Source organism: Schistocerca serialis, chromosome 6, assembly GCF_023864345.2.
Source record: "Schistocerca serialis cubense isolate TAMUIC-IGC-003099 chromosome 6, iqSchSeri2.2, whole genome shotgun sequence".
In the NCBI taxonomy this organism is placed as follows: Eukaryota; Metazoa; Arthropoda; class Insecta; order Orthoptera; family Acrididae; genus Schistocerca; species Schistocerca serialis.
Genome location: NC_064643.1, coordinates 244,432,188 through 244,453,233, shown reverse-complemented (window position 1 = coordinate 244,453,233; position 21,046 = coordinate 244,432,188). Strand labels below are relative to the sequence as shown.

Genomic DNA, 21,046 nt, shown 5'->3' with positions numbered 1-21,046 from the left:
TCTCGAACTACCACAGACAGACAGCAACATTTCAAGTGTGAAAACATAAGAGAAGGAACTTCAGCAAAGAGAACTTGCTAATATTTAGTAATAAGTTTAAAGAGAAAAATGGGTTTCTGACCACTGTAACTCAAGTGATGTAAACTTTAAAAGATTCCTAAATAGTTTTCTTGGTGTCTTTAACAAAACATTTCAACCTATACCCTGCAGCAATACAGTGATAAAGAAAGTAAAATGGTTTACCCAGTGCATAAAATTTTCCAGTGTAAGGAAAAGGCAATTTTGCACATAGAATTAAAATATTATAAAGATACTGATTTCACTGAATATGTTAGACTTTGTAAAATTATATTTAAAACAGTTGTCACGGCAGCAAAACAGTTGGCATGTAACAGGCTAATTTTAAACCATTTAAATAAGACAAAGGCTGTGTCGTCAGTCAATACATCTGAGTTAAGTGTTTTTAAAGCCCGTAACCAAAAAATTTCAAAAATTAAACTTGAAGGAAACATTATTATAAGTCTAAGTCAAATACCACACTGCTTTAATGACTTCTTTATAAATTTAGCAGTCTGATGAAAATGGAACATATTATCACAACAAAGTAAATCCCTTTGGCCTAAATGAAAACTCTGAACACCTTAGAAATTTTTTAATAGTTTCTATGAAGGATGTAGAGAATGGAATCATACCATAAAAAAAATTTGAAATTGGGATGGAGTACCCACCAAAGTTATTAAAGCAGGACACAACAAAATTACAAATCCACTAGTTCAAACAGTAAATCAATGTTCTGAAGAGGGACGTTCCCTATAGGTACTGAAATATGCCGAAGACAAAGCACTCTTCAAAAAGGGAGCAAGAGAGGTCATGGGAAATTATTGTCATATCTCACTCTTCCAGTCACATCTAAAATATCTCAAAAAGTTGTTGTTACCGAAATTCAAAACTTCAGTGTGCAATATTCTATTATTCTAAGCACTCAATTTGGTTTTTAACAAAGAAAAAACACCATAGATGCAGTGAACAGTTTCACTAAGAAAATTAATTGCATAATTACACAGGAGCAATAAAGTGGCAGGAATTTTATGCGACCTCACAAAGGCATTTGATTCGGTAAATCGTTCATTGCATATCTACAAACTTGAAAAGTACAACGTTAGAGGCGGTGCCCTACAATGGCTTAAATCCTACTTATCACACAGAAAGCAAAGAGTTAGCATTTCTTTAAATCGGGCAAATTATTATTCTGACTGAAAAAAAAAATCTTAGGGTGTTCCACAAGGTTCCATGCTACACCCAGTCCTATGCCTCTTCTATGTTAATGACTTACCATTAAATTTCAGCTCCCTGTCTGTACTGTTCATATATGATACTTCTGTCTTAGTTTAAAATAAGGATAAAAAATCCCAGCTCTGAGTTTAGTACCTTCAGTACCCTACAAATTGGTTTCAGCTAAATGAGTTGAATCTAAACATATCTAAGACTCACAAGATGCACTTCAAAACAAAGCAGTCAAAATTGAGCAGATTGAGATTGTTCTTAACAACCACGATAGGAGAAGCTGACTCAGTCAAATTCTTAGGTTTAAATCTAGATAATTTGAGCTGGCAGGCACACAAAGAGTATCTAGCAAATCAGCTGAGCAACATTGTATTTGCAGTGCAAATATTATCAGATGCAACTGACATGGACACACAAAAAGTGGCATATACAAGCTACTTTAAATCTATTATTGGACATGGTATAGTTTTTGGGATGACCTGACAAACATAGTGCAGACACTAAAAATACAGAACAAAATCATTCGAAATATGTGCACTGCAAATCATAAAGAACCATGTCATCCATTATTTAGAAAACTTAAAACATTATTATATGCCCAGGGATTTCTATACACAGGAATTAAAATTTAAGATGAATTAAAATGGAACAAGTTAATTTAGATTCATTCACGTTCACTTAAAAGAAAGTTATATGAGGTACTGACAATAAAATGTTCTTACTCTGGATGAATTCATGCTGGATGAACTGAAAATTTGAGCTGGATACAATGAGTTACATATTCCAAGAAATATCACTATAGTGTTGTCATTTATTTTAGTGCTACTATTTATTAGTGTAAAATCACTGTAACTGTACTATAAATTTTTGACTTGTCTCCTGTACACAACCAAACAGATTGCAAATGTACATCATGAGATGATTAAACCACAATTCCACAATTTACCCCCATTCTGAGGTTATTTTCACATCCTAGATACAGTCTGTCAATGGGGCCCTATGCTTTATTTTATGGACATAATATTCCATCCACACAATAGTTTAATAAGCAGAGTAATGTGATCCATACAATCAAATGCTTTGGCAAAGTAACAGATTATCTCAACAGGATAGTTATTATTGTTTAGCTTTGCTAGCAGTTCATTGGTAAGATTTTGTATTGCTCTCTGGGGGGAGAATCCTCTAGAAAAGCTAACTGACAGGCAGATAAGTTCTGCACAGATAAATGAGAAATTTTTCTTTCATAGACCACTTTCTGAAACACTTTTGAGAAAACTGAAAGAGTGATATAGGTCTGCAGTTAGAGGTAGTTTGCTTATCTCCAGTTTTCTAGATGGGTGTTGCTATAGCAGATTTAAGTCTGTCAGGACATATGCCCTGAGTGACTGATAATAAGGATGCTCAAAATATCCTTACAGCCAGCAGAATTACCACTTTTTAGTGGCCTGGTGAATCTGTAATCTCCTTAGGCGTTGCATCAATGGAACTAACATGCGAGGGTTTCCCAGAAAGTATGCACGTTTCTTTCTTTTTTCCGGCCAACAACAGTGGTAACGTGAAACTTAAGGTATGGATTATTCGATGTTTCCAGAGTGTGGGTGCAAATTTTCCATTTCCTCCAACAGATAAGCATACATACAGCAATGTTCCCAAATCACTGCCATTAAGTGAAGTATTACAAGCATCATATTGTCAGTGAATTTCTCACTGCAGAAAAACAAACTGCTGGAAACATTCACAAACATCTGTGTGCAGTTTACGGAGAATCTGAGGTTGACAGAACTCTGGTTAGCTAATGGACATAGAGGGTGAGGCCATTATGAGAAGGTGCTTCAGCACAGCTCCAAGATTTGCCGCATTCAGAGAGTCCATCCATGGCTTTCACACCTGACATGATGCATCTTGTTGATGAGCTCATTTATGAGGACCGAAGCATAAAAGGCTCAGCAATGGACACTGAAGCTGTGGATGCAATCATCCATGCACTTGATTACTCAAAAGTGTCTGCATGATGGGTTCAGTCAAGTATTGGCACCAACAGAGCATAATACTTGTGTCTCACTTCAGGAAGGCCATAGAATTGGAAGAAGATAACATGGAAAAATAGAGAGTGCAGACAAAACATCATTATTTCTTTTGTGTGCATTTTACTGTGTTCAATAAATAATTGTTGAAGAAAAAAAGTGGTGCATTATTTTCTGGAAGACCCTCATATGTTGGTGGTGCATGCAGTTTTTGCACAACTACGTCTAATGTATCTGAATTTGGTTATTTCTAGCTGGATACAGTATTTGCAGCCACTGTGAAGAGATAACCATTGAATTTGGTGGCCAATGTTTTGAGTGTCATCATTTTTGCCAGAGCTATTTTCTGGGGGCTCAATTTCAATTGGACTGCTAGTATTGTTTGTTCCTTGTTTAATAATGTTCTAGATAGTTTTTGCCCTAACCTTGAAGTGTATTACTTTTTGAGCACAGTACATGAGTTCTACTTTTTAAATGACAGTGAAGGAGTGTAGAATACTAGTGGTACTGGAGTTACAAATCCTGTCCAATGCTTGTTCTCTGAATCACTTACAGCTATTCACAGCACCATATCTCCAACCCGTTCTAAATAGTTTTTGCCCTAACCTTGAAGTGTATTACTTTTTGAGCACAGTACACGAGTTCTACTTTTTAAATGACAGTGAAGGAGTGTAGAATACTAGTGGTACTGGAGTTACACATCCTGTCCAATGCTTGTTCTCTGAATTACTTACAGCTATTCACAATACCATATCTCCCACCCGTTATAAATAATTTTTGCCCTAACCTTGAAGTGTATTACTTTTTGAGCACAGTACATGAGTTTTTCTTTTTAAATGTCAGTGAAGGAGTCTACAGTACTAGTGATACTGGAGTTACAAATCCTGTCCACTGCTTGTTCTCTGAATTACATACAGCTGTTCACAGTACCATATCTCCCACCTTATTTTTACTGGGCCTTGTCTTTTTCCCTATCTGATCATTTCCTGCCTTCACAATTTCATATTTCATCGCTACCTATGTGTTATCTATTGTATTCTTTCCCTGATTCAGTTTATGCTATTTTTGAAACTCTCAGAAACTTCTGATTGTTTCAATTTACCCAGGTCCCACCTTCATCACTCCCTACCTTCCTGCAATTTCTTCAGTTTTAACATGCAGTTCATAACTAATAAATTATGGTCAGAATCCATATATGCCCCTAAATATGTTTTGCAAATTAAAATCTGGTTTTTAAACCTCTACCTTACCATTATGTAATCAATCTGTAACCTTCCAATGTGTCTAGATATCTTCCACATATAAACCTTTCATGATTCTTAAAGCAATGATTAAATTTCACTCTCTACCACGCAGCTTTCTATGTCATTCCTCTCTCCAAGTCCATATTCTACTACTATTTGTTGTCCTAGTCCTTTTCTTACTATCAAATTCCAGTACCCCAGCATAATTACATTTGCATCGATCTTAACTATCTGAATAACTCCTTTTATATATATCACCACATATTCTTTCAATCTCTTCATCATTTGCAAATATAGTAGGCATGTAAACTCATATTACTGTAGTGGGTGTTAGCTCTTTATTTATCTTGATTACAATAAAGTGTTCACTATATTCTTCATAGCAGCTCAACCATATTGTCATTTTCTTATCAATTTTTAGAACTACTACTGCATGATTCCTATTTGATTTTGTACTGATAAACCTGTACTGACCTGAACAGATGTCCTGTTCTCTCAGCCATCTTCCCACTATATATAACATCAATCAAATGTGGTGTTACTTCAGAGGAGTTATGTGTACCCATTCATACTCTTACTGACAAATAATACTTGCAAATGAAAACCATACAATAAGTTATCTTAGAGGAGAGTGCAAATATCATACAATTTTTGTTATTCTGTTTATAAGTAGAAATTCATGCTGAGGAGGATGAATGTCTTCAACATGGAACAGGACCACAGTAACTTCTTGAGGGGAAGTACCTGGGTGATTGCAAACATCTAGTATCATGGACCCACTTTAGAGAAGTGCAAAGTCCTCAGAGAATGTGTATAATTTTGATAATAGTTGTGATGTTTATTGACACAAATGATATGTTACGTTTATATTAATTTGTAATATGTAGAAACTTCATGCTGGATGGTGATGTCGATAGACATTTGATTTTGTTCAGTTAATGATGTGTTCATTTATGGACATTCTCTAAATGTGAATGGATATTCATACGTTATTCAAGAAAAATTAGACAAGTAGTAGTGATTTCCTTTACAGCAATTATGAAGCTTAGCAAAAAATGACTATGGAGGCCTTCAAGAGGGCATAGTTGAAAAAATGAAATAGGTAATAGAAAATCTTGATGGAATAACACATTCAAACTAAAATACTAGACCACACATCTCTGTTTTTAAATTTTCTAACCTTCTGTAGCACAGCCACCATTTTTTGGCACTACTAAGTGAAACAGCAGCACTTCTATAGTTGCCGCAAATGTCACCACTATGTCAGATGCAGCAGTACCAGCATCTGGTTTTCACATAGCAGGCCAAGGGCCAGCATCCGCAATACTTTCAACATGCACAAGTGGGCACTCAACATCTAGAAAAATCCATCATTTTTTACCAATGGCATCTCATTCTGGCAGCCTCTACTATGAGGGGAGGTCCAAGTCAGACGATGGGCCAACGTGGTTTTGCAAGCTGCCACAATGAGACTTGTTCTTCAGTACTGTCAAGCTGACTCCTGGTTCTAAGTCTACTCTTGTGAACTTGGTGCCTTCCAGCTGGCAGGCCACCTACGAGATCATTTTAACTGCAGGTGGATTTGTGCCTTCAAGGGCAGCTGTATATGACCAAGGCAGTGCAGTCAATCAATTACCTGTTCATGTGCAGGCAAACTGACACTGCATGCCTCCACTCGGAGTGGTGGGCACCACCACTGGAGACTGTCTTCCTTTGCAAGGAAAACAACGGGTTTCCGTGTCTGCAAGCATGCCCTGCCCTCCCCTGTCCTGAGTTGTTCCAAGTCAGTGCATTTGCAGCCATGAATGTAACACATCTGCATTCTGGCCCAGCCTTCAGTCATCTGTTGCATCTGCACTGCAACCTCACTGCTGTCAGCTCGGGCCGAGATGGCACTGCTTCCACAGGACAACATTAAGAGTGCTGTAGCTTGTTTATATAAAATGTGTGATTGTTAACAATGTTTTGTTGAGCCACCATCAGGCAAAATCCTGATGATGAACCACCACATCAACTGAATCCTGTCACTGCAGAGGCCACCCACCCTGGGCTTCCACAGTACCAATCCCTACTACAACCTGTAAGACACCAGCTATGTTTCTCCTGATCGACAGCATCCTCCTGAGTAATCCCCTCCTGGAGATACAAACTGGGCACTATATTACCTCTGGAATAAGTTACCAAAGATAATTCTATCATCATAAGCCACAAATTAGAGTTGCACATTCTCAAAATAAATAATGGTTGTAATTTCTCTTTGCTTCCCCTACCTTCATCAATATCATCTAAAATCACAATTTAAAAATGCCGCACATTATTGTCTGTAGAGGAACTGCTTCACAATCATATATTTGCTCATGAAGCTCATTATTAGTATCACTATGAAAATGCAAAATCACAGCCCACACATCTTTCTGTTGTGTAACATTAACAAGTATCCAAAGTCTTGGCAAGGTATTTAAGAAAATGAGGTGTTCTTAGATTATATGACACTCCAGTCAAACAAAGCATTTGTGAACTTCACCATACTGCCATTATGCAATCATTTTTACATCTGGTGGTAGGACACATTCTGAGGCATCAAGGGAATTTAATACTGGAGGGCAGCATGGATGGTATAAATCATAGAGGGAGACCAAGAGATGAATACACTAAGCAGATTCAGAAGTATGTAGGCTGCAGTAGTTACTTGGAGATGAAGAAGCTTGCACAGGATAGAGTAGCATGGAGAGCTGCATCAAACCAGTCTCTGGACTGAAGACAACAACAACGACAACAACAGGTCAAGAATCTGGCATATTATAAATGCTCTCTAACAGGTGTATGCCAAGTTGTGGCTTTTGTTTTGTTTTTTTTTTATTTATTTTGCTGGACCATTGGAAAACTAAAGCAATTGAAGAAAATCTTAAAGTCATCACAAACCACAAAATGCAAGGTACAAAAAGATAGTGATTACACTACTTGTAAAAAGACAGTCCCAATGAAACATTTACTATAGTAGATTAATCAGAAACTTGGAAGATTTGTGCCCTGCATATAGAACTGAACTGAGTCAAAATACATTACTACAGAGCGCAGCTGCAGTACTTTGATGGTGCGGATTTTCACATGCATTTTTTGAAGCTTTATCTGTATCGTCAATAAATAAACACACAATATCCATTCAACAGTGAAATAATATAGCTAATACAGTATGTGTTTCAACACATTTAAAATATTTAGATTACAGTAGTCCCACTTTTATTTTGCACGGCTTATCAGATCTTTATTATGATTAAACATATAGTTTCTCATGTAAATAATATTACTCATACTCACATTTAATTGAACATCGATAGTCACAGATATCACAAGCATATGGTCTCTCACCAGTATGCATACGTATATGTCTCTTCAGGTCAGAACTTGTCTTGAAGGCAGACATGCAGGACTCATATACACAGACAAATGGATGATCACCTAGAACAATTCACAAAGAGGAAAATATACATAACTACATAGTCCCCAGTTTACTCATCTGGTTAAAACCGCATTCGATTTTCAACCATAGTTGATGCAAAGTTCTTGTTACTTTAACTATTAAAATCACTATATAACACTTTGCACTTTTATCTTAGAGTAAAAGTGGAGCAACATGCTTTTCTATTTTCAATTGGCTCTCATTAAGGTATTGTAATTAATACTGGCACACTGTGGATAGTGCAATGTCATCTTCCAGCAGAGGTACTCCTCTATCATATTTTTGGGGAGTCCTCTTTGTATGTGCAAGACACAAAAGTGTGAATTGATGGAAATTTATATAAAGCACGAACTTGCAGTTTTCAAATATACATATAAAACTACAAAATTCAATACAAAAACAAGAACACTTCATTTAACTGGAATATAGATTCAATATTCTGCAGGAAAAATAAGCTAACATCTCTCTCTCTCTCTCTCTCTCTCTCTCTCTCTCTCTCTCTCTCTAATATCTCAGTGTCCTCAATTAAGCAAAGGTTAGATTATTGATACATATGGTTCACGAACTAGATTTTTGACAAAGGCAACCTATAAAAAGCAGCAAACATTACTATAACAAATACTTTGTGTAAATAAGTGGCAGGTTATTTGTTGGGAAAAATAAAATTAAGCAAACCATTAAAAACGTATGTCATAGGCCTGCAACAAATATGGACAAAAAAGAATTACTTCCTTCACATATTGCAAATTGGAATGATTGCATACCCCATTAACAGAGTGCCTAATGACTTGTTATGAACTGGGAAGTATCAACTTGTTCATAAAACAAAATGAATCCATTAAGTTTATATAGCTACACGATAAAAATTTATACGGGTTCTTACACATACATTTACATTAAACAGCTTATTATTGGGGGCAAATGTTGAGCTATGGTTTCATGAACAGACATGCTATTCCATGCCATCTCATGCTCATGACCTCTATCACGCCATCTACCCCCCCCCCCCCACCCCCTCACAATGCACACACACACAAACCAGTTAATTAACCACAAAAAGCATTTACACTCTCAGCTCAATTAAATTACATTCTTCACCAAGGATTTAAGTGTCTTCTGTACCCATCTGAAATGAGAAATATCAGCCCTGAAATTGTTCCTACCCATCCCAACGTGGCACCCACTTGAACCTACATAACAGTCTTGTCCATTCTCATACTACTCCTGTTCCCACACCCTTGACCCACGTCTCATATTCCACTAAAAGTCAATGCTGCAAGATGTGTCTCACACATCAGCTTCTATTCCATCTATTTCCATAGTCAAAGTTGCTGATGCAGGCCAACACAGTATTTCTTGACCTGGACCCAACTTGTCAAATCCCGATGGCAGAGGAAATTTTCATTACCAGCAAACTGAAGACATGGTGACCTGAAGCTCCTGATCAACAGACCATGTACCAAGTGCTTGACTAAATCCCACATAGGGCAACAGTGTATCATACTATATATATTTTCTCATCAACTGAACGAACTTGCTGGTATAACTATTACCTGTCATGCTATCTAAGAATAGTGGGTATGTACTAGCACAAGATCTCACCTATTGCCTACTAGTCCTCCATCATCATCATCATCATCATCATCATCATCATCGTCATCATCAATATAAATATTAAATTTCATTTCTGTGTGTTCTATTGCTTTCAACTACATAACTCAAAATATCCGATACATGTGAACTAGCCATGAAGCACATAATCTGAAGAAATGAAAAAATGAGAATAAAAATACACTCCTGGAAATGGAAAAAAGAACACATTGACACCGGTGTGTCAGACCCACCATACTTGCTCCGGACACTGCGAGAGGGCTGTACAAGTAATGATCACACGCACGGCACAGCGGACACACCAGGAACCGCGGTGTTGGCCGTCGAATGGCGCTAGCTGCGCAGCATTTGTGCACTGCCGCCGTCAGTGTCAGCCAGTTTGCCGCGGCATACGGAGCTCCATCGCAGTCTTTAACACTGGTAGCATGCCGCGACAGCGTGGACGTGAACTGTATGTGCAGTTGACGGACTTTGAGCGAGGGCGTATAGTGGGCATGCGGGAGGCCGGGTGGACGTACCGCCGAATTGCTCAACACGTGGGGCGTGAGGTCTCCACAGTACATCGATGTTGTCGCCAGTGGTCGGCGGAAGGTGCACGTGCCCGTCAACCTGGGACCGGACCGCAGCGACGCACGGATGCACGCCAAGACCGTAGGATCCTACGCAGTGCCGTAGGGGACTGCACCGCCACTTCCCAGCAAATTAGGGACACTGTTGCTCCTGGGGTATCAGCGAGGACCATTCGCAACCGTCTCCATGAAGCTGGGTTACGGTCCCGCACACCGTTAGGCCGTCTTCCGCTCACGCCCCAACATCGTGCAGCCCGCCTCCAGTGGTGTCGCGACAGGCGTGAATGGAGGGACGAATGGAGACGTGTCGTCTTCAGCGATGAGAGTCGCTTCTGCCTTGGTGCCAATGATGGTCGTATGCGTGTTTGGCGCCTTGCAGGTGAGCGCCACAATCAGGACTGCATACGACCGAGGCACACAGGGCCAACACCCGGCATCATGGTGTGGGGAGCGATCTCCTACACTGGCCGTACACCACTGGTGATCGTCGAGGGGACACTGAATAGTGCACGGTACATCCAAACCGTCATCGAACCCATCGTTCTACCATTCCTAGGCTGGCAAGGGAACTTGCTGTTCCAACAGGACAATGCACGTCCGTACGTATCCCGTGCCACCCAACGTGCTCTAGAAGGTGTAAGTCAACTACCCTGGCCAGCAAGATCTCCGGATCTGTCCCCCATTGAGCATGTTTGGGACTGGATGAAGCGTCGTCTCACACGGTCTGCACGTTCAGCACGAACGCTGGTCCAACTGAGGCGCCAGGTGGAAATGGCATGGCAAGCCGTTCCACAGGACTACATCCAGCATCTCTACGATCGTCTCCATGGGAGAATAGCAGCCTGCATTGCTGCGATAGGTGGATATACACTGTACTAGTGCCGACATTGTGCATGCTCTGTTGCCTGTGTCTATGTGCCTGTGGTTCTGTCAGTGTGATCATGTGATGTATCTGACCCCAGGAATGTGTCAATAAAGTTTCCCCTTCCTGGGACAATGAATTCACGGTGTTCTTATTTCAATTTCCAGGAGTGTATCCCAATACTGTATCCTTAAGACACTGGCAGAACTGAAAGTGTTTTATAGCAGGCATACAACAAAATTTGTAAGGATAAAGAGACAGGTCCTTCTTAATAATATTCTGACAAGAAGGTCTTTTAACTCTCATTTTCACACCTAAAGTTCTGCCAAAATCTTTTAATTCCCACCTGCAAAGCAAGCAGATATTGTAGTACTTTTTTTTAAAGCTATCTTATACTTTTCAAATATTTTCTGTTGTTCAAACTCATTTTAAACTTTTTCACATGATCTCTTTACTATTTAAACTACAGTCATGAAATGTTAGAAAAACTGTTTGGGCTACTTTCAATTTGGCCACCACACATCTTCTTCCTGGCCTTACTTCATGTCCCCATGGGGTTGGCATGTTATTTCTGATTTGGCTTTGTTAGTGGTAGTAGTTGTTGATCCCCTTCCTGACACCACCACTTACCCATGAGATAGAATTTATTATCTTATCTGTTTGCAGCTATTGTTATCTCTTGTAAGTGTGGGAAAGTTTTCTAAATGTTTGTGAATTATTTAACTGAGGTGGGGTGCAGGTACCAGCCTAGTATTCGCTTAGTTGGATGTGAGAAACCACCTAAAAAATACTTCCAGTCTGGCCAGCACATCAGCCCTTGCCATTAACCCACCAGGCCAATTTGATCCAGGGCCAGCACTAGACCCTGTGTCCCAGAAGTGAGTATTTTAATGCACTCAGCTCTCTAGTTGTGTAACTTGGCCAACATGTATGCTGTCTATGTATTCTATCATTACTGGTTAGGCAATCTTCTTCACTATCTCAATGTGTTGCATTTAACACTATCCACTTTTTCTTTTGCACCACTATTTGATTTGATTACTCATTTCTATTTTACTTTCCTCTTCATCACTCACAATGTAGAAAAACAATTGAAAATGATAATACACAAGATCATTCCAAAAGTAATGCCCCTATTTTTTTGTGGTGACTTTGGATGTCCACGCTAGATGTCGTTGGTGTAGTGCTAATGCTTGAACCTTCCTCTTTCATTCGCAGGTGGTTCTGTTGTTCTGTGGTAGTTGGCACCAGCAAAGGAGTGTTCCAAAATGGAGTCTGATATGGACACATGTATGAAACAGTAATGTGTGATTGAATTCCTCACTGCTGAAGAAATTGTGCCAATTGAATGCTTGGTAAAGGTGTATGGAGACAATAAAATAGACATGGGCAATGTGAGGTGATGGGTATAGCATTTTCAAGGTGATGAGAACAGCTGCGACCTAGTCAACCCTGCACAGCTATCATCCCTCGAAATGAAGAGCGTCTTGATCAACTCAGCCATGCTGATCAGTCAATAATGACTGAATTGTGTGCAAAGCTGAATGTCAGTTGTAATGCCTTTGAAACAATGTTGGAACGTCTTGGTTAGCATAAAGTCTGTGTGAGATGGGTCCCACAGATACTTAAAGAAGAACAAAAAACTCATTGAATGGAAATTTGTCAGGCCCTGCTGGACCAATATGAAGCTAAGGTGACAATTTTCTGAATAGGATCATCACTGGAGATGACATTTGGTGTCACCAATATGAGCTGGAATCCAAAACACAGTCCATGGAATGGCGACATGTGAATTCTCCATCAAAGAAGAAACTCAAGACACAGCCATCTGTAGCCAAAGAAATGAGCTCAGTCTTCTGGGATAACCAGGGTGTGATTCTTTTGGATGTCCTGGAGCCTGGAGAAACAGCCTATTCAGCATGCTACAAGACGATACTGGCTAAGCTCGAAGCCTGAATTTCGAGAGTAAGGCCAGAGAAGATGACCAAGTTTCACCTGCAACATGATAATGCCAGGTATCACACCAGTTTTGGAACCATGCAAATCGCTGTAAAATTTGGCTTGACTGTCTTACCGCATCCACTGTACGGTTCCGATTTAGCGCCTTCAGACTTCCATCTCTTTGGGCCTCTGAAAGATGAACTACATGGCGAATATTTTCAAGACTATGATACTGTTGTCAAAGCTGTAAGGAAGTGGTTAGCCTCAGCTGATTCCAATTTTTACAAGCACGACATGCAGGCTTTGGTTCATTGTTGGCAAAAGTGCATAATGAATGGTGGTGACAAAGTGGAAAAATGACAGTCTGTAGCTGAAATATTGCTCTATGTAGCTGTGCTGTTGTGATATGTGTCTCTTGTAGTTTCCATGAATAAAAATAAGAGGCATTACTTTCGGAACAACCCTCATATATTTTAACTTGAGATCACCTAAAATATAAGAAAACAAAGTTTCCAGGCAAAATCAGTTAGCAAACAACCTGCACCATAATAGCAGGAAAGAATAAAGTACAGCAGAGGCCCATTCTTGATGATGCATCAAATTAGGACTTTGAGTGAGTTAAGAAACCTCTGAATTTATTTTTAAGGATATTTTGCTAATACAGTGAGTGTATTGGTTTATATGCATCCAAACTTTTGAGTCAAGAGTGCAGCACAAATCTACCACGTGGGACACCACAGAGATCGTCACGACCATAGCGCAATTGGCTGCATTTCACTCATTGATATCTCTAATGCAGTGCTGAAATATGGAATGTAGCTCAGTCACACAGCGACAAGACAGGGTTAATGGCGAAAAGTGTGGAAGTAACTCTGAAAATTTACTAATGAAGGTGTTTTGGGGTGCTAACTGCAAATTTAACTTCTATATTCTTTCGTTCATAAGTCAAAAATTATGGATTTTTTTACTAATATCATTTGTATTACATTACACAAGATTAAATTCAGTACAACTTTTATCCAAATGATTTTCTTTGTCAGGTGCATCTTTCCTCTTCTTTCTGTTTGAGTCTTTGTATTTCCAGCCTTCCACTAGCCCTGCAGGAGTAACTCTTTTGTTTAAATCTTCCATTCTTGTCCTCACGATCATCCTATACAGGCCCTATCTCATTTTCCAAAGGCCTCAGCATATATTCATGCATTTTAAATTTTTTTAAAAAAAGGTTTTGAAAACCATGATGAGTCTCTTCCTCCCCCCACCCCCCTTATAACAGCCCATTGGAGAGAAAAATGCAGTGACAACAGTGAAGAAAATACTAGGAAACATTTTGTAAAGCAAGTTCAAAAAGGAAGGATGAGGAGGGTGTCATCTCAAACGAAAAAATATCAATAACATGTGGACTTCTTTGCGTTTAGTTTAAATCCAAGTTTTTGTGACCATCTGAAGGCTGATCATCATTCAACTGGATAATGGCACTATTAATATCTTCAGAATATCTTCAGAATTGACCCCTGTGGTGACTTCTCATTCCGACAGATGACATGCTGCTGTCTGTTTCTCATGTTGCTTTCAGCCCACTTTACAGCATTATGTAAAAATTTTAGCTGACACATTTTACTGTGTAGTAGATGGAAGTCTATGGTATCAAATACTTTGCTCAAGTCAAGTAGTGTAAACATTGTGGCCTCAAAGTTGTCTATGGCATATTACAATTCATAAATAATTTCAAGACAAACAGTAGAAGCACTGAGTCATTGGCAGGCACATAAAAAGAATAAAAAACTTTCACACACACACATCTCTGCATCTACACTGTGCCATCTCAATGCACAATGCCAAGACTGCAGTTCGGCCAGTAGACTGAGGAGGGGATGTAGTAGGTGGAGTGGGTAGAGAGAGAAAAGAGATTGTAAGTGAGAGATATGGCTGGGGAAGGGTGACTGATGGCTCGGAGCAAGGTAACAGGTTTGTGGGACAGGAATACAGGAAGGAGAAGGAAGGAATGACGATTAGAGTTTAACACTCCGTTGACAGCACAGTCATTAGAAACAGAGCACATGCTTGAATAATGAAAGGATGAGGAAGGAAATCAGCCATACCATTTTCAAAGGAACCATCCCGGATTTTCGTGCAGTGATTTAAGGGAATCATGAAAACCTTAATTGCTTGGCCAGATGGGGACTTGCACTGTTGTCCTCCTGAACATGAGTCTAGTGTGCTAACCCATGTGGAACTTTGCCCTTCATCGGAAGAGAGAGGCAGCAAGTGCACAGGTACAAATACAACATGTAAGCACTGGACTTGGTGAGTTCATTCAGTGTGGTGGTGGTGGTGGTGGTGGTGGTGGTGAAGGTGATGGTGATGGTGACAGTGATGCTGATGATGATGATGACATGGTAGAGTAGATTTAGAAGGTGGTGATAGGACAGTGGAAGGAGGGACTGTTGGGCAGCAGGTGTGGGTGCAGCTGATTAGTGGAGACTGAGACCCTGGGATTACAGGAATGAAGAATGTGTTGTAAGGATAACTCCCATCCAGATATTTCAGAAAAGTTGGTTCTGAGAGGGGGGGGGGGGGGGTGTATACAGATGGCACAGGTTGTGAAGTAGCCATTGAAATTGTGTATGTTGTGCTCAGCAACATCTTTCGCCACTGGATGGTCAACTCTGCTCCTGGCCACAAGTTGCTGGTGGCCATTCATTCTGGTGGATAGCTGTTTGATGGTCAAGCCCACATAAGATGCTGTGCAGAAACTGCAGCAGAGTTGGTATACGACATAGCTGCTTTCACAGTTGACCTTGCCTGTGACGGGATAGGATAAGATGGTGACAGGGCTAGAAAAGGATGTGCTAGGTGGGTGACTGGGACAGGTTTTGCCTTGAGCCTTCCGCAGGGACATGACTGCTGTGGCAAGGGATTGGGAGTTGGAGTGACACAGGAATAGGTCAGGAAGTTGTGTAGATTGGGTGGGTATTAGAATATCACTTTAGGAAGGGTGGGTAGCATTATGGATATGACGACCTTCATTTATGGCAGTGGTGATAGGTAGGCAAAACCCAGCAGTTGCTTCAGTCTGAAATCATACTGTATGATGAAAGGAGTACGTCTTTGCAGATTGTTTTAAATGTTGATAGTAGGACTAGGGGTGTTTGAGAATATGGTGTAGGAAATATGTATGAGTACGTAGTTTAGGTCTGGGGATATTTCTGTCTGTGGAGACCTTTGTGAGCTAAGGTCAAAGCTAAGGTATTGTTGATGGTTAGTGAGCTTCATGTGGACAGAAGTATGCATGGTGCCATCAGAGATGCGTGGAGGACAACATCCATAAGTTGCATACTAGGCTAAGGAGGACTATGTGAAGCCAATGGAAAGAAGGTGCTGAGGCTGTGGAGAAACGAGAATAGAGTGTCTTGGCACTGGAACTGAGATCATAAAGATACCATTAAGAAACCTGGAACTGACAAGCAATTTGCGATTTTGGGAGGCTAGGAAGATTTCCTGTAAACGGCCCACAAACAAGTTGGCATAGGGGGTGCCATGCAGGTTCTAACGATGTGTGACAATATGAAATGGTGTGAAGTTGGATTGAAAAATTCACACTCTCTCACATCGGCTGACTTACTTGATCTGCACAGCCGATCTTCTTCTCTGGATTGCCAGCTACGTTGATCTCCAAAACCTTCATCTCCGAAAAATAACTGCTGGTTAACAGGAATTTATAAGACTCTTTCTCTCTTCATTTGAAATAATTTAGTACCTGAAGAATACTTTTAGTTCAGTGTTGGTATATTTCAACTTCCACAAATAACACATTCACCACTTCTCAGACCAATATTCGAATGTATACAAGTCGATTGATTCATCTCGCATTAGACTCAATAAAATACATCTGCAATAAAGTTTGTTTAATAACCACATAATTTATGAACCAATCTTGCCTCTAGTGAGTCCAAAGCGTGAATTATAATTAACAATGTTTCAACTGTTCTTCTTTTTTCTCATTGCAATAGTCAACGATATAAAATCCTATAAGACACATAAACACTCCCTTGTTCTTCCAATATGGTTTCCGTGCGTGAGCGGCAAACACTTTTCGATGCCGTCCAACTGTCCTATCTCCCTTGTGCCCACGACTCCTTTCCAGCATGCACACACAAACATGTGTCGCGCAGTATGTACATTCTCACACACTTATTTTTAAAATATCATGTGTTCGAGACAGTAGAAGGACGAGTGGTTCTATAATTTACGTGGAAATTCTCAAATCACTACGTATCTCCGCATCCCCCCACCCCCTCAGATCAAACATGTGATATTTTATACATACTCATTATGTACACTAGTATTACATATAATAACAATTCATAGTTCCACAGTATACATTCCACTTTTTTTATTAACCATGCATAACCCTTTTATTTACTATTTAGCTATTCTTTTTTCATTCTACTTTGATAATAACAAGCATTTCATCTAATGTTGGAGTCGATTCTTTTATTTCTAGGAATTGTGTGGACAACGTTTCTGATTTCCAACCATAAACTCCAGGTGTCATAGGCACTTGATTATTTCATCCTTTATTCTAATTCTTTTTACTATTTTTTCTTTAGCACATACTAGTTTCATTATTCACAGTAGTTTGTAGTCTGGAGGAACTCTGGGCAAATGGAAGTGTTCTTTCCGACACTCATAACACATAATAATGCTAGTGGTATATAGAATTCAAACTTACCAGAATAATTCCTATAAAAATGTGTGACTTCTGTCACGATTCTGTCCCTTTCCCCTAGGATCAGTACCTATACCTTACATGTGGGTTGACCCTATGAGTGCACTTCCTCCTTACATTCTGACTGGTACACCCCTTTATAACAAATCCCTATTCTTCAGGCCACAGGTTGTCCTATCTCTATGTAGGTACGCCTGCCCTATATCCTTAGCAAATGCTGGGTATGTCCCCCTTATCCTTTATGAGTAGGCCTCATGGTTCATTGCCCCAAGTATACATCTTTAAGTACACTATAATTAAATATTTCCTGGTAAAAATACAAATCTATTTCAAACTTCCCATTTACTTCTTAATACTTCATTTAATACCTTAGAGTCCTCCTTTACTCTTCAACTTCTATACTCTTAATAGATACTATGTTTACCTATATTTCAATTCTTATTCGATACTATGTCTACCTATATTGTTCAAGTCCCACTATTCTACTATTCATCAATTTATCAGAGTATCTGCTACCTTGACTTTTCTTAAATAAGCATCACAAATTAACTCAAATCTGGCTTGTATTCTCCTTCATTACTCATGCCTCCTTCTTATGTATATTCATTGTAAAATTGTCATAGTTTTTCTACACTATTGTACATGTGTGATATTGAATCATCATAGTTCTGATATGTATACCCTCCCTCTACAACACTTGATGGTTCTCACCTTTTGACAGATTTCTAGTCAGTAGTTTCATTTTTTGTGTACCCATGTATCTTTGTGTGTATGCTGATGTGTGTTTGTGTAGTATGATTCTTTGGCCTTCTTATCTGAAGATAAGTTGTAGGTTATTGGAAACTATGGAAACCAAAAAGGACTTCTGTGATAGAAGTAGATGAATAAGGAAAGAGGGAGAAATAGATCGGTCCTCAAACAAGAAATAAGAAAGGAAAAAAAAGTAGATGTGGTTGCTAAGATCGAAGAAGAGGAAGAAGCAGGCAGCCCCAAAGACAGGAGACTATTCCCAACTCCCTTCTCCAGGACCCCTACCTCACCGGTACTTGAGTGAGAAGCTGGAGGAGGTATGGTGTTAAATCGTCTCCTACAGAACGGACATTCCCACCTTCACGTTTGAGGTCCCCGAAGAAAATCTTAGCAACCCTATGGAAATGGCAAATAGTGAAGAATCAGAAACACTTGTTTGTGAGGGTCGTTTGAAAGGTGTAACGTGTGTTTTGTGTTAGTCATGATTTATCTGTTAGTGTAAATCATGCTTTTACCTACACTACCCACCCCTTTCAAAATCGATACAAACCCTCCCATCTACATCACACCCCATAAAAGGTATAAAATATTATGTATCAAGTACAAAATTATATATTCCACTATCACAGTCATTTATCTAGTCATATAATATTATGTTTTCCACAAATATAATATCCTATTCAGTTTACTAGGAAAATCACACTGCAATGGCTTTAACTCGATTATCTTACATTCAGTGTGAAAACGGTTTTCTCACGAATTCGGAAATTATTTCAAAAGTTATGTGCCAGGTATGGTTCTCCCTATTTACTTAGGACTAGGATTACCAGGCAGCTTTCAAGAAAACTATTTTTTGTAATCATTCATATTAATAGATTTACTGATGTTGACTTCACCCAGACTCCTGCCCACAGACCTGCACAGAAGCTGGTGAATTGATTACTTACAAAGACAAATTTAGGCAAAAATAAAACCTAACTATAAGTGTGGAGCGGGAGAGACTGCTGGCTAGGAAGATTTAGTCTATCTTACCTCAGGGATAATGTGCGCACCAATTTCCATCTCATGTCGCCACCTAGCAAGCCAGAATAAGTTTGGATAAGATGGGACGAGTCATGAGGACAGGAAGGGGCACCCTGTAATAACCGAGGACAGCACAATCAAAATTCCTAGCAGGCACAACTCTCTAACAACCAAGGATGATGCAGTCACCTACCAGGTGCAGTTTTGGGTGACGTAATTACAATTCCTCGGTGGTATGTTTCTCTAATAAACTGTAAGTGGGGGATGATATAATAGTGTAAGAAGTAAGGGGGTTGCGTAAGAAATTGGGGGAATTTGGTGCAGGAAAGTTTTATTACAGAAGAAACACCGAAAACAAGTCAGGAGCCAACAGTCGTCACTCTGCCTGTTAACACTTTTTTCTATTTTGTTTTGGATAAGCTTGAATTCTTTCCAGATGTCATTTATAGCCTTGCTAGTATCATTAAATTTGGAAGATAAAACAAGAGATACGTCCTCGGAGATTACTCTTGTGGCAACTTTTTGATCTATCATCTCTTCTACCTGTTCCTCCAGACTACTTATATTTATTATGTCTGAGGTTGCTAGTTTCTCTTTACAGTTTCTTTCCACGTTATCTACTCAAGTGTTAATGCCTGCAATTTGTAACTGGACTACTGCTATTAACTTTTCCTGCTTTTCAACATTTTCTTTAAAGGTATGCAACCACTGCTTTACAGCATCAAATGTAACATTACACACATTTTGAAATGATCCTAATTTTTCACTCAGTTCAGTTTACATATTATTACATTTATCTTCAATATCAAATTCTAGCTTTCTCGTCAAATTCTGATATTGATCATTCTGTCTCTGATTAAAGTCAGAGAACAGTTGATTTATGTGACTGCTTAAAGAGCCAGTTAACTCATCTTTTAAGATTTTCTACTTTAGTAGTTAAAGCGTCATATTCAGTTTTCAAATTTTCCATATCTTCACATAAATTACTAAAGTCTTTACTTTTTGAATATACCTTAGCACTTAACAATCCTAAAGTTTTATACTGAACATCCAATTTATTATTTAATTGAGTATTCACTGTGTCTATTTCTCTACTAAAATTAGCACTCTGTGCATCTAGTTTTTCACTTAAAGTTGCACTTGATTCATTTCTCAAAGAAGTGCCCTGGTCATCTATTTTATCATTTAATTGAATATTTACTGAGTCTAATTTAAGACTTTGAGCATTTGAAGTTGTATTTAGTTCCTTTCTTAAAGAAGTATTTTGAGCAGTTAGTTCCTTTCTTAAAGCTGCTGAATCTGCACTTTGGTCATCTATTTTATCATTTAAATTTTTGATCAAATTTACTAATTGAGACCAGTCAGGCACCTCCTTACTCACTTTCATTGCCATGGCTGGTACTAAAGTTTCCCCAATCCTCTGTGTATTATCCATATTTCTCTTAGTTTTTCATCTAGTGATCATTTAACGAATTAACTCTAAATATTATAACTACACTAATACAGTCTAGTGACCAGTTTCTTCAACTTTATACTTGAACTATTATTG

General features: G+C 39.0%; 1 protein-coding gene across 3 annotated transcripts in view; it reads right to left on the bottom strand.

The window, feature by feature from the left end:
• The window catches only part of LOC126483692 (zinc finger protein 714-like), a 291,534-nt gene that overhangs the window by 83,835 nt on the left and 186,653 nt on the right, over positions 1 to 21,046 (bottom strand). For all 3 annotated transcript variants that reach the window (XM_050106775.1, XM_050106777.1, XM_050106776.1), the window contains exon 6: positions 7,871 to 8,011. In XM_050106775.1, the coding sequence (XP_049962732.1) occupies positions 7,871 to 8,011 (141 nt within the window). The remainder of the gene's footprint in view (positions 1 to 7,870; positions 8,012 to 21,046) is intronic.